The sequence below is a fragment of the Macaca mulatta genome, chromosome 13 (genome assembly GCF_049350105.2).
Source record: "Macaca mulatta isolate MMU2019108-1 chromosome 13, T2T-MMU8v2.0, whole genome shotgun sequence".
Classification (NCBI taxonomy): domain Eukaryota; kingdom Metazoa; phylum Chordata; class Mammalia; order Primates; family Cercopithecidae; genus Macaca; species Macaca mulatta.
The window spans coordinates 24,019,765-24,033,020 of record NC_133418.1 but is presented as its reverse complement, the minus strand read 5'-3'; the positions used below and the strand labels follow the sequence as shown (position 1 = coordinate 24,033,020).

Below are 13,256 nucleotides of genomic sequence, written 5' to 3'. Positions count from 1 at the left end.
AAGGAGAGTCAGCTTGAGTTTCAAAACCGAAGAACTTGGAGTCCAATGTTCGAGGTCAGGAAGCATCCAGCACAGGAGAGAGATGTAGGCTGGGAGGCTGGGCAAGACTCACTTTTTCAACTTTTTCTGCCTGCTTCATATTCACTGGCAGCTGATTAGATGCTTCATATTCACTGGCAGAGATAGATTAAGTGGGGGGGGGGGGTCTGCCTTCCCCAGCCTACTGACTCAAATATCAATCTCCTTTGGCAGGACCCTCACAGACACACCCAGGAGCAATGCTTACATCCTTCAACCAAGTTAAATTGACAATCAGTATTAACTATCACAGGATTACAGACCTGAGCCATCACACATAGCCTTATTGCATATTTCATACAATTTCCTGATTTTCCCATTTTATCTGTGACTTAATAACATTTTCCAGCTGTGACCTCAAACTGGTAATACTTGAAAGGACATTCAAATGTATTTTGTGACAATTCGTAACTGGCAAAATGTTGAGCCTTGTGGAAAGACGCACCCTACTTCCCTGTCAGCTGTCAATTCCCCATCATTACTATCACTTCTGGGAGCACACTTTCCTTTTCTCCCAGAAAAGGGCACAAACTCCTTTTCTCTCTATGGTTTCTTTAGAGTTGCTCAATGAGATTGCAATAAGTTACAACTTACCACTGTCATGAGATGGGGCAGTCAGAGTGGTGGATTCATGTAAACTGACACCTGAAGTAAAACACATGCAGTTAGGTGTGAACTGGAGAATCACCTGGAGACGTGCTGCAGGCAGCTGAGAGCATCAGCACCCCCGCCCTGGGCTTCCCAAACAGGTCTGAGGGTCATCACACAGTACTCAGCACATACCACCCGGGGCAGGTGCACTCCGGCTTCTGGAGGAGGACCTGAGAGTCCCCTGTCTCTAGTACCTGCTTCATGAATAACATACGGTAGGCTTCGGAAAGACTGTGGTTTAGACTCTAATTTACTGAACTTGAACAATTTCTCCTTGAAATACTGAGAATAGCTTCTCTTTTGCTGTAGAAATTCCAATTGTCCCATAACACAGACTATCCTCAGGTGAACTTATCTCTCTTATTTATTCTGCCAAGACAGACATTGTCACGTCTTTTCTGCTGGGGATGAGAGAGAAAGAGGCTTAGGGTTCAGAGGAACCTCCCTGGCCCCCTCTAGGAAAATCTCCCAATAACTTTCAAAACCTGACTGAGTGTGAGAAATGCCCTCAGCAGATAGAGGCACCAGAAGGAGCCCTGGGGCAGCCCAGCCTCACACATCTGCTTCCTTGGAGGTTTCTGTTATGACTTGTAACACTGTGGGAGGGTAACTATAACCCTGTTGACAGTAATAAGTGGCAAAATCTTCAGGCTGCAGGCTGCTGATGGTGAGAGTGAAATCCGTCCCAGATCCACTGCCGCTGAACCGAGAGGGAATCCCACTTTGCAAACTGGATGCTCTATAGATCAGGAGCTTAGGAATTTTCCCTGGTTTCTGCTGATACCAATTTAAATAATTGCTAAGGCTTTGACTCGCCTGGCAAGTAATGGTCACTCTGTCTCCTACAGATGCAGACAGAGAGGATGGAGACTGGGTCATCTAGATGTCACATCTGGCACCTGAGGTTGGAAACATAAAAACAAATATTCTTACAGTTAATCATGTTATCAGAGGATTTACCTCAAGAGTCAGACAGTACAGTGCACACTGAGTGAGTACATTCTTAGTGTTCTCCTTCCTTACCTGGGAGCCAGAGCAGCAGGAGCCCAAGGAGCTGAGCGGGGACCCTCATGTCCATGCTGTGTCCTGACTGAGACTGACTCCTGCACAGGGTGTGACCAGCCTATAAAAAAGTCTTCGGGGCAGAGGGTTGTGCTCTGGGAACATGCAAATCAGCAGGGGATGGGACAGACTGAGCACAGCTGCAGGGCTGGCTCATCTCAGCAACTCAGCACAGGGGCAGTGTCCCCAGAGTCCCAGGTCAGACTAGGACAGCGCAGATTTGCCTTGAGAGAATACCTTTCTCCTTGGGGACCATACGGTTATAGAACATATTTTTTGAGTTAATTTTCAAAATTGTAATGAACCTAAGACTAGAACTCATTTAATTTTAAATGAACCTAAGACTAGATTAAATAACATATTTTACACTTGTGTTAGGAGTGTATAGGAAAGCATCATTTTTGGCAGAAAATTCATAATAAAGTTGTAGAACGTGGGGCTGTCAGAACTTTCAGTTACTCTCAAAGGAATGTGATGAGTGTGACAGTATTTAGTGCGATACTAACAATGTCTCTGTCAGTGTGACGTTGCTTCTTTTTTGAAATGAATATAAAAAGAACTTATCAGAAGCATCTTCAATAAATTCAATAGAATTTACTAATAAATTTAAGACATTGTTCTTAGCAGTACAAGGAAAAAAAATTCGCTGAAGATGCACAAAGACGATAACTGTGTCATGCGTAGATCTGCCGTTAGCCAGAGTGATGGGTCTCTTTAAAGCCCAGGAACAAAATGGGCTGCACCTTATTCTTGGCATGACGATCCCCATATTGCATTCCCTTTCCTGACTTTGGTATAATTTCTTGTGGTTCTCCAGCATGGAGAGCTGACTGGTGATACCAGGTCTGATTATTTCAACCAAAATCTCTGTTTCACTTGCTGACTATAGGAGCCTGGATTAGGATCAACTTGAAGCCCTCTCTGGATCTTGGCTCAAATAATCAATTGTTTCAAAGTAGGATGACAAAGGCTACATCCCCTGAGTAATACTCTGAGCTGACTCCCCACCAGCCTGTTCCTGGGGTCTCAGGAGCATCTGCCCAAGAACCTGGCTTTCTGGAGAGCAGGTGAGGGGGAGGCCCTGGGGAAAAGCCAGGTCAGTGAACCTCTCTCCTTAGTGAGGGTGGCTGCTGCCCAACGCATGTTCTTGCCATGCACCAGGGCATCATCCTGACCCAGATGCCAGCCTCCCTGTCTCACATCCATTTAGAGAGAATCTCCATCTTCTGCCAAGACACTGCCCATGTAGACGAAAAAGTATTTTGCACCCAAATATATCTTAAGCACTGATTTGAACCTCAATACCTCACACTGCTGCTTTTCCCCAGGACAAGTCATCCTCACTGAACAGCAGGGGAAGTGGAGTCAATTACATGAGTATCAGTGGACTGAGAAATACTCCAGGGAGAAGTTCTCATGCACGACTACCAGTGGCCAGACCAAGGTAGTGCAGCCTGTGCACAAACCTCCTGCTGCTTTTCCAGAGGACTGGATTTCTGGGAAATGGCTACCAAACAGGCTACCAGGATCCAGATATCCAGATTCAGAGAGATACATCTCTGGATTCAAATGCACTTCTTTCTTTCTGCATAATTTTAGCAGTCATTGTTACTACGCCTTGGGGGTTCATGTCATTACACTGCAGCTGACTCTCTATGGCCCTTTCTCCTCATCACTGCTCTATCTGAACCTGGGGAAGGCAGCTCAGGCTGCAAATGAGGCAAACATCATGGCCTGGAATTAGCATCCTCTAGGATGGCTATCAATCTCTGATGACAAAGGAGGTGTACACATACCCCAGCTCCCTCACCTCTCAGGTGGAATAACAGAGGCCTTTTTCCAGAGTTTCCATGAGGGCTTGAGCTCTCGTCATCCTCAGAGGTGGCTCTTTGCTGAGGTACCTTTCACTTCCCCTTTCCCTCCTCTCTTCCCTTGCTCACTTGCTTATTTCCTGCACATTGAAAATATACTGGCTGCATGGGAATCTTTGGCATCCTTCTCACTGAGGGGACCCAACCTAATGCATTGGAAAAATCCTCATTCTTGGAGGGCATCATTTTAATGCATAGGGAAATTCCTAAAATTTAAGAAATCTTTAAATTCCCTTTGCCAAACTTTCTTAGATTTGATTTTAGCAGAGATTCATTTTTTCTAGGTCACAAAATCAAAGAAGCCTTCCACAAATGGCTACACACCATGGAGTCCACATAGAGCAGAGAGTCCAAATCCCCCAGAATTTGACATCCCCACATCAGAGAGTCCTGGAGTCTCAGGTTTTTTCTAGGTCTATTGCCTCATAAATCTGCCTTGTGATATTTTTATTCTACTTTAGGGGAAGACCATCGTGGGGATGATGAAAGTTGTTTGGGGAATGAATAATACGCCCCTCCTAAAGACATCATTGTCCTAATATCTGGAATCTATGATTATTACTTATTAATATGTCAAAAAATAACTTGGCAGACATGGTTAAGTTGAGAATTTTGAAGTCAGGAGAGTATCCTGAATTATCTGGGTGAGACCAGCATAATCACAAGGGTCCTTATAATAGGGAGGGAGGAGGGTAACAGCCAGAAGGGACCTCGGACAACGGAGAGTGAAACTGGAGTGATGGAGGAAACGGCCTTGGTGCCAGGAACCTGGGAACATCAAAAAGATGGGACACTCGATATTGGATTCTCTCTCTTGAAGACTCCAGAATTAATAGAGCCCTATTACTCCTTGATTTTATTTCATTGAGACTTCTGACCTCTAGAAATGTAAGATAAGACACTTGTGTTATGTGGAGCCAGTAAGGCTGTGGTAATTAGTTACAGCAGCAACAGGAAACCAATGCAAGGGGAAAGGGTGTGTTTTACTTCCCTAGTGTATCACTGTCCTAGTTCTCCCAAATAGTTATATGTTGTTGTCTTTTGCTGTCAATTTCAACAAGAGACAGAAACCATTTTTTCTATGAGGAGAGCTGCACCACAATTCTTCTTACATAGAAAGTGTCTTGAGTAATTCTGTGGGTTAAGTTTTGTACAATCTTGGTATCTGGGAGCCTGGAAGTCATCTCTCACAGCACATGAGCAGAGGAGAGGGCTGTAGGTTTGTTGTTTTAACATTCATAGGGAAAATTAGATGTACAAGACCCAATCATTTTTTATATATGCTTTAAGTTCTAGGGTGCATGTGCACAATGTGCATGTTTGTTACATATGTATACATGTGCCATGTTGGTGTGCGGTACCCATTAACTTGTCATTTACATTAGGTATATCTCCTAATGCTATCCCTACCTCCTCTCCCTACCCCACAACAGGCCCCGGTGTGTGATTTCCCCACCCTGTGTCCAAGTGTTTCCACTGTTCAATTCCCACCTATGAGTGAGAACATGTGGTTTTTGGATTTTTGTTCTTGCGATAGTTTGCTGAGAATGATGGATTTCAGCTTCATCCATGTCCCAAGAAAGGACATGAACTCACCCTTTTTTATGGCTGCAAGCAAGGACTGAGTCAGAGAGATGGGGGTGGCAGAGGAGACTAAATGTGGTCAGGGCCATGCAAGATGTGACTCTGCTGCCATATCCGAAGGAAAGGTTCTTGGTGTTTGTAAAGGCTTTGAGCAAGTTGTGCTTTGTAGACCAAACTGTAGAAGGGTCTGGGTTCAAGCTTAGTGTCAGCGTGATGGGAACTAGAATTCGCAGGGTGCTTGTGTTAAGAACTCCACCATGCATTTCTGGCTTTGTCTCTTCTCTGGTTTTATAGGCGGTGGGTTCCTCCATGGAATGAATGTGGCTCTGTGGAAGGAACATAGTTGTGGTCAGACAGACCTAGATTCCAAGTTCAGCTTCAACAACTGCTGACCAAGTGACTTTTATGCAAATCAGCCATGTGCTCTCATGAACAGTTTCCTCCTGTGTGTAATGGGGCACTGAGGGTATGAAAGGGGTCCTGAGGGTTCCACCAGCTGACACACCATGAAGTGAACATACATGTAGAGACAGACACACATACACACACGAGGAGTATCTAATGCCCCTTTTATGCATCCTTGAGTAACTCAGAATGTTATGTGAGATACTACCAGTCACATCATTTTCAACTAAAATTATCAATATTTATCTTATAACTAAGAGTTGCCTCTCCGTACACTGTAGGTTTCATGTGCATTTCTTCAATCACAAAATTTTTCACCAATCTATTTATGTCTAATATCAGAAAGTTAAGCAAGGAGATTGAAAAACCACCACAGCACCTGTAGTCTGGATTTTCCCGGACCCCCATTTGTGTTAGTGTCCTTGGGCTACTGTAACAAGTTCTCAAAAATGTGGTAGCTTCAAACAACAGGAATGGAATCACTCATAGTTCTGGAGACCAGAAGTCCAGAATCAGTTTCACTGGGCTAAGATCTTGGAGACATCGGTTCTAGCCCCTTCAGAAGCTCTAGGAAGGAGTCTGATTTAGCTCTTTCAGCTTCTGGTGGCTTCAGCTCTCCTTGGATGTGGACACATTATTGCCATGTCTATCTCTGTGTTCAGATTGCCTTCTTCTCTTCAGTCTATGGTAAATGTCTCTCTACCTCTTTTTTTCTCAGGACACTTGTGTTCACATTTAGGACCCACTTGATTAATCTAACGTCATCTCCCTGTTTCAAGTTCTTTAATTTATACCTGCAAAAGCCCTTTTCCCAAATCAATCAGATACAGGCATATGTTTCTTGGAATGAAACCTCACTATTTGGGGATGATACTCAGTACTACACCGTCATAGATCAAGGTCTCAGTTTTAGTCCTATACACACATCACAAGCTCAAACTCTTTCTCACTCTCTCTCTCCCCACACGTCTTCCTCATTTTCTCAAGGTCATAAATCTCTTCACTTCCTTAAGTGTATACAGTGATACCTATAAACAAATAAGTATCTGATAAAAGTCTCAATCAATTTAGAAATTTATTTGGTCAAAGTTAAAGACATATAAGTGAAACAGCCTCAGAAGGTCTTGAGAACGTGTGCCCAAGGTGGTTGGGCTAAGTTCACTTGATGTGAGATACTACCAGTCATATGTCATTTTCATCTAAAATTATCAATATTTATCTTACAACTAAGAGATGCCTGTCTGTACACTGTAGGTTTCATGTGCATTTCTTCAATCACAAAATTTTTCACCAATCTATTTATGTCTGATATCAGAAAGTTAAGCAAGGAGATTGCAAACCAACACAGCACCTTTCGTCTGGATTTTCCTGGAGCCCCATTTGTGTTAGTGTCCTCGGGCTACTGTAACAAGTTCTCAAAAATGTGGTAGCTTCAAGCAACAGGAATGGAATCACTCATAGTTCTGGAGACCAGAAGTCCAGAATCAGTTTCGCTGGTATAAGGTCTTGGAGTCGTCAGGTCTATCTCCTTCAGAAGCTCTCGGGAGGAGTCTGATTTAACTCTTCCAGCTTCTGGTGGCTTCCACTCTCCTTGGCTGTGGACACATCACTGCGATCTCTGTCTCTGTGTTCACATTGCCTTCTCCTCTTCAGTCTATGGTAAGTGTCTCTCTACCTCTTGTTTTTCTCAGGACACTTGTGTTCGCATTTAAGGCCCAGTTGATTAATCTAAGATCATCTCCTTGTTTCAAGCTCCTTAATTTACACCTGCAAAAGCCCTTTTCTCAAAAAAAATACATGTATATTCTTCTTGGAATGAAACCTCACTCTTTGGGATGATACTCAGTACTACATCATTACAGAAACAGTTCTCAGTGTTAGTCCTGTACAAACATCACTATCTCTCTCTCTCTCCACACATCTTGGCTTCCTCCTTTTCTCAATGTCATAAATCTCTTCACATCCTTAAGTGTGTCCAATGATACCCACAAATAAACAAGTATCTGAGACAAGTCACATTCATTTTAGAAATCTATTTAGTCAAAGTTAAAGACATATCAGTGAAACAACCTCAGGATGTCTTGAGAATGTGTGCCCAAGGTGGTCGGGCTACAGCTTGGTTTTACACATTTTCGGGAGACATAAGATGTCAATCAATATGTGTAAGCTGTACATTGCTTTGATATGGAAAGGCAGGACAGCCCGAAGGAGGGGGCGTGTTGGGGACTTCCGGGTCATAGGTGGATTCAAAGATTTCATAAAGGAGGAAAGAGTTTATCTAATGACCTGTAATCAACAGAAGGGAGTTTCTAGGTTTAGAAAAATGGTTGTGGAGCCAAGGTTTCATCATGAAGATGAAGCCCCAAGGTAGCAGGCTTCAGAGAGAATAGATTGTAATTGTTTCTTAGCAGACTAAAAGGTGCCAAACTCTTAGTTAAATCTCTCTGGGTCAGGAAAGAGACTTAAAAAGGGGTAGGAATTTCTACAGAATATGGATTTTTCCCACAAGAAACAGCTTTGCAGAGACATTTTCAAATACATCAAATAAAAATATCTTGGGGAAAATACCTTGATTTCTCCTTGAGCCTGGTATCTGTCATGTTGGTGTCTTACTACTATAAAGAGTTTGCTTTGTCAGTCTCAAGGTCTCTGTCTTAATATCAAAAACTGGTCAGTTGTGTCTGAATTGTAAAGGGTGGTAGGTTAATTAAGGCATATTCAATCATCCATTCCCATCATGGCCTGTACTTGTATTTCAGGTTGATTTTGGTGTATTCTTGGCTGAGAGGAGGAGTTTATGCAGTTGGCTACAGAGAATATAGTGTCATTTTTGGTTTACACACCTGTGTCCAGGTAAGAGGGACTCACACAGGAGGGCTTGCACAGAACCTGGCTTGCAGGGCTGCTTACAGACCGGCTCTGTCTCCTGTTGTCATGCACAAGGAAGGACACAGCCAATGACTACCTTCAGCCAACCGGGGAGAACCTGTGTCTGCAGAGGGCTGTCATGAGCTATGAGTCCAGCTAACTGTGATTGTCTTCAGAGGCCTGCGGTCCTCAGCTTTCATGTGAGTTGTGTTGGAACTGGCTCAAAGAGCATCCACCAGGATTCTTATCAGAATATCTCATTCACAGAAGGCAGTGGGTGATATGACAGCACAGAGGGACTCTGTGGGGCCAGCTGCATGGAGCACTCTGGGAGAGTCACTGGCACCCGGGCTAGACAGAGCTTCTTGCAACTTCTGAAGCACACGGATTCGGATCTCTTAACATCATTTTGAAGGACTATTTATTATTCAGAAGGCAACCATTGTAGTTAACTACGATAACTTATGTAATAGCTAGGAAGGAAAATGTGATATTTTGGCCGGGTGTGGTGACTTACCCCTGTAATCCCAGCACTTTGGGAGGCTGAGGCGGGTGGATCACGAAGTCAGGAGATTGAGATCATCCTGGCTAACACGGTCATACCCGGTCTCTACTAAAAATACAAAAAATTAGCCTGGCGTGTTGGCGGGCGCCAGTAGTTGCAGTTACTTGGGAGGCTGAGGCAGAAGAATGGTGTAAACCAGAGAGGCGGAGGTTGCAGTGAGCTGAGATAGCACCACTGCACTCCAGCCTCGGCGACAGAGCAAGACTCCATCTCAAAAAAAATAAAATAAAAATAAAAATAAAGTAATATTTTATTGCTAAGACGATTACAAGATAACAAACAAAAATAGCATGAAGGAAAAGAGCAACCCTAGACTGAGGGCTTTGGGTAAGAGCTTGAGACTTAGTAGTGAATCCCCGGGCCATCTTCTGTCAATAGAGAGGGACAATCAGGAAAGGGAAATGTGCAGTAGAGGCAAAATCTTGGTTAGTAAAAGAATCCTAACAGGAAGCAACAGTCTCCTTCCTGAGCATCATGTTGGTGTTGAGAAGATGCACATAATCCCCACATTCCATGTCTTACACTTTTCAGCAATTCAGGCTCAGCATGAATTTAGAAGACACCATTCACTTCACAGCAGATGAGGACAGAGTCAAGGCAGCGGTGAGAGGCAAGGCTGGGCTTTCAGTCTCAGAGCACAGAGCAGGTTCCCCACTACTCCGCAGCCTGCTGTCTCCTCTCAGATGTTCCAGATGTTCCACCTCATTCTTGCCTTAAGGGCTCCAAGTTGTTAATGGGACACTGGCCCTCTTCCTTTCCCAGGGTGTCTAAGAACTTGGCTGTCTTTTGTGTATTGTGGGGTTTGTTTGTCATCTAGAGGCAGGTTTTTGGTATAGCAACTTACGGGCTTTTTCTACTTGTGATATCAAAAATAATTACATAAATACATTTGCCATAAATAATAAATTGACTTAATGTATCAAATCAGTAAAAAAAAAAAAAAAAAAGATGAGTTTCAGAGCTTAAAAGGAGTCTGATGAGGTTAAATAGAGAAATTACTTTCAGTGGAGGATAGTTAGAGCAACAGATGATTTTTTTTTTAATCAATGACATTTTGGGGAGTAATTATAATTTTATAATCAAAAAATTATTTCCAAGTATCACATAAATATATTTTCCGATTAAAACACACAATGTGGGTTTATCATCAGGTCCATCCAATGGAAGACTTCTCAAATGTGTACTTGGAGCAAAAATTGCATTTACTTCTATTTGCAAGTTCAAGATTTTTGATCTTTAGAAGAAAACAACATTCCCTTCACTCTGTTCCACTCATGCTTCTGAGGATGGGCGTGGGGGCAGCAACTGTGAGGAAGGAGGAAGCTGTGTGCTGAAGGTTGTCGTGCCTCCTGCCCACCTGAGTGATCACATGGAGCAGAGCCACTCACACCACGAAGGCCACGTGCCTGTCTCTGCACTGCCATGGCACAGACACAGAAACCTTGTCACACTTGGTCAACTGCAACTAGAGGCTTTTTTGAACCAGCCAAATTTGATTCTCCTTATATCTTCTCTCAGGCTTAGGGGATTGTTCACCTTTCACCATTTGTTTTCACGTGTAGCCCTCTGTAACATCAGCATTATATAACTTGTTTGTTTGTTTGTTAATATATCTAATCATCTTCGTTGGTTTGGGACTAATCTTGTGTATGACAGCAAAGTAGAAATTCAAGGTCGCTAGACGTTGTCAATCACATGAGGGTTAAAGATGATGATAGCATTGCTTAGTTCTGGGTCATAGTACTTACAAATTTTTTTTTTTTTTTTTTGAGAGTCTCGCTCTGTTGACCAGGCTTGAGTGAAGTGGCATGATCTCAGTTCACTTCAACCTCAGCCTCCCGGGTTCTAGTGATTCTCCTCCCTCAACCTCCTGAGTAGCTGGAATTACAGGCACATGCCACCACGTCTGGCTAATTTTTGTATTTTTAGTAGAGACAGAGTTTTACCATGTTGGCCAGGCTGGTCCTAAACTCCTGACTTCAGCAGATTTACCTGCTTTGGCCTCTCAAAGTGCTTGGATTACAGGTGTGAGCCAATGCACCCTAATATACTTTGTGTTCTTTGACTCCGTTCTGTATAAAGCCTTTTAAACTCGATGATGTATTTATCAGAATTTTAAAAAACATATTGGGTCACTTTTTTTTTTTCATTTGAGAGCTCCAGTGTGATTGATAGCTATAAAAATTTTGCCATACAATTTTTAAACCGAACAGAAATGGAGCTTTGGAATTTTAATTGCACTTACCACGGAATCTATTATCTTAGAATTAACAATCATCCCAAGTGTGTGTACTTTCTACCCTTAGCCTGAAGCGGATCTTCTTCTGTTGATTCAGTCATTATTTTGTGTCTATCACACGGTGTTGTGACATGTAGCTCACATGACAAATTATGGGGTTCAATATTATTTAGAACACTATGTTTAATAAAATCTATGAAAAGCATAGATGCTCCATGCATTGACAACCGAAACAAAGAATTCAGATTCCTTTTCAGGTAATGATGCAATCATGTGAAAAGAATGCGTTCCTGTATTCTTTGAAACTTTTTCTTATGAAAACACAATAATAAATTTCTACTCTAAAATATAACTTAACCTAAATACTTTCAAAACTTTTAGAATTTGGAAGAGAAATAGAAATCTCACATAATTCCGAATGTTTCCTTTGTACTTGAAATAAACTTTTTTTTTAATCTTTGAGTTTATGCAGTTATTTTTAAAGACCACTTTTGGAATTCTGAAAACTTGCTTTCCACTTGCCAAATAATGATTAAGAGTAATCAATTTTTGACATCAAGTTCTCATACTTGCCATGAGTTTACAAAATCCATTGAAATAATCCAACATCAAACATTTTTACTGAGTGTCCTTAGCCATACTCCCCTGCAGACAGCTTGTGTAGAATGCTTTCTCCTGTAAGACACTGGAGAGGAGGGTTTAGTGGAAGTTGGATTGCAGAATTAGGGAGACGGGAGTCTAGGAGTTTCCCAATACGACTAGTGCCATCGTGTATGAAATAAACCCCGAGCTAGTCATTTCCCATATGTGTTCTACTTGTGTTGTCACTAAACTGCATCCATGGTCTGGTTATTCTGACAGCTGCATGAACTTGACAAATGTGGGCAAGATGGGGAGGGTGAGGATGTGAGCTTTCATTCACTCTGCCTTCATCATAGCCGGTTGCTCCCAGGGCACGTGGCCCCAATGAATTCTCCTCCTCCTGATGCCTTCCCCAGGCTGTGGTTGCTGGTGGGGCCTTAACGTGTGAGATCTGAGATGCTACTGAGGCTCTCATGGACCAGCATCTTCAGCAGCAAACGCCGCCCTGATGTCTCCAACAGCCTTCTCTTCTGCAGATTCAGAGACTCTGCTCAGCTGCTTCCCCAAGATAAGCGGCCCATGTGGGCAGTTGGGCCAACCCAGCAGGGAGGTTTCTGTTCGAGGATGTAGCACTGTGGGAGGAAGCTGTATACCTTGCATGCAGTAATAAACCCCAACATCCTCAGCCTCCACCCGGCTGATTTTCAGTGTGAAATCAGTGCCTGACCCACTGCCACTGAACCTGTCAGGGACTCCAGAGGCCCGGTTGGAAACCAAATAGATCAGGAGCTGTGGAGACTGGCCCGGCTTCTGCAGGTACCAAAACAAATAGGTGTATCCATTACTATGCAGGAGGCTCTGACTAGACCTGCAGGAGATGGAGGCCGGCTCTCCAGGGGTGACGGGCAGGGAGAGTGGAGTCTGGGTCATCACAATGTCCCCACTGGTCCCTGAAAAAATAACAGAGCAGTGCAAGTTTATACAGATATATTATAAGCAACTTTCACAATTTCTCTTGTGATATTGATTTACAGTTACATTTTTAAAATTTTGATTTATGTAATGAAAAGCAGACTTTCTAAAATAAACCCATTATTTACTAGCCAGTAGGGAACTCTTCATTTTCAAGTTCTGAATCAGAGCACTGGTCATCGTTCCCTGGAGGTGAATCCTGATTACTCATCAGACATACATGAATTCCATTCCCTGGAGCATGGACCATGTGACTCTATCGCATTATTGGAATAAACATGTGAAGCTGTGGAGCCCACAGAACTCACTTCCCACCCAATTCTCCTCCCTCATCTCCTTCAGTCCTTACCAGGGAGCCAGAGCACCAGCAGCCCCAGCA

The 13,256-nt window shown here is 43.1% G+C and overlaps 1 gene segment (V, D, J or C); it reads right to left on the bottom strand.

Moving 5' to 3' along the window:
- Positions 1 to 1,140: 1,140 nt before the first annotated feature.
- On the bottom strand, positions 1,141 to 1,825 carry LOC707007 (immunoglobulin kappa variable 1-39-like). The segment is given in 2 exon segments: positions 1,141 to 1,628; positions 1,753 to 1,825. Coding segments are annotated over 2 exon segments (402 nt in total).
- Positions 1,826 to 13,256: the final 11,431 nt, after the last annotated feature.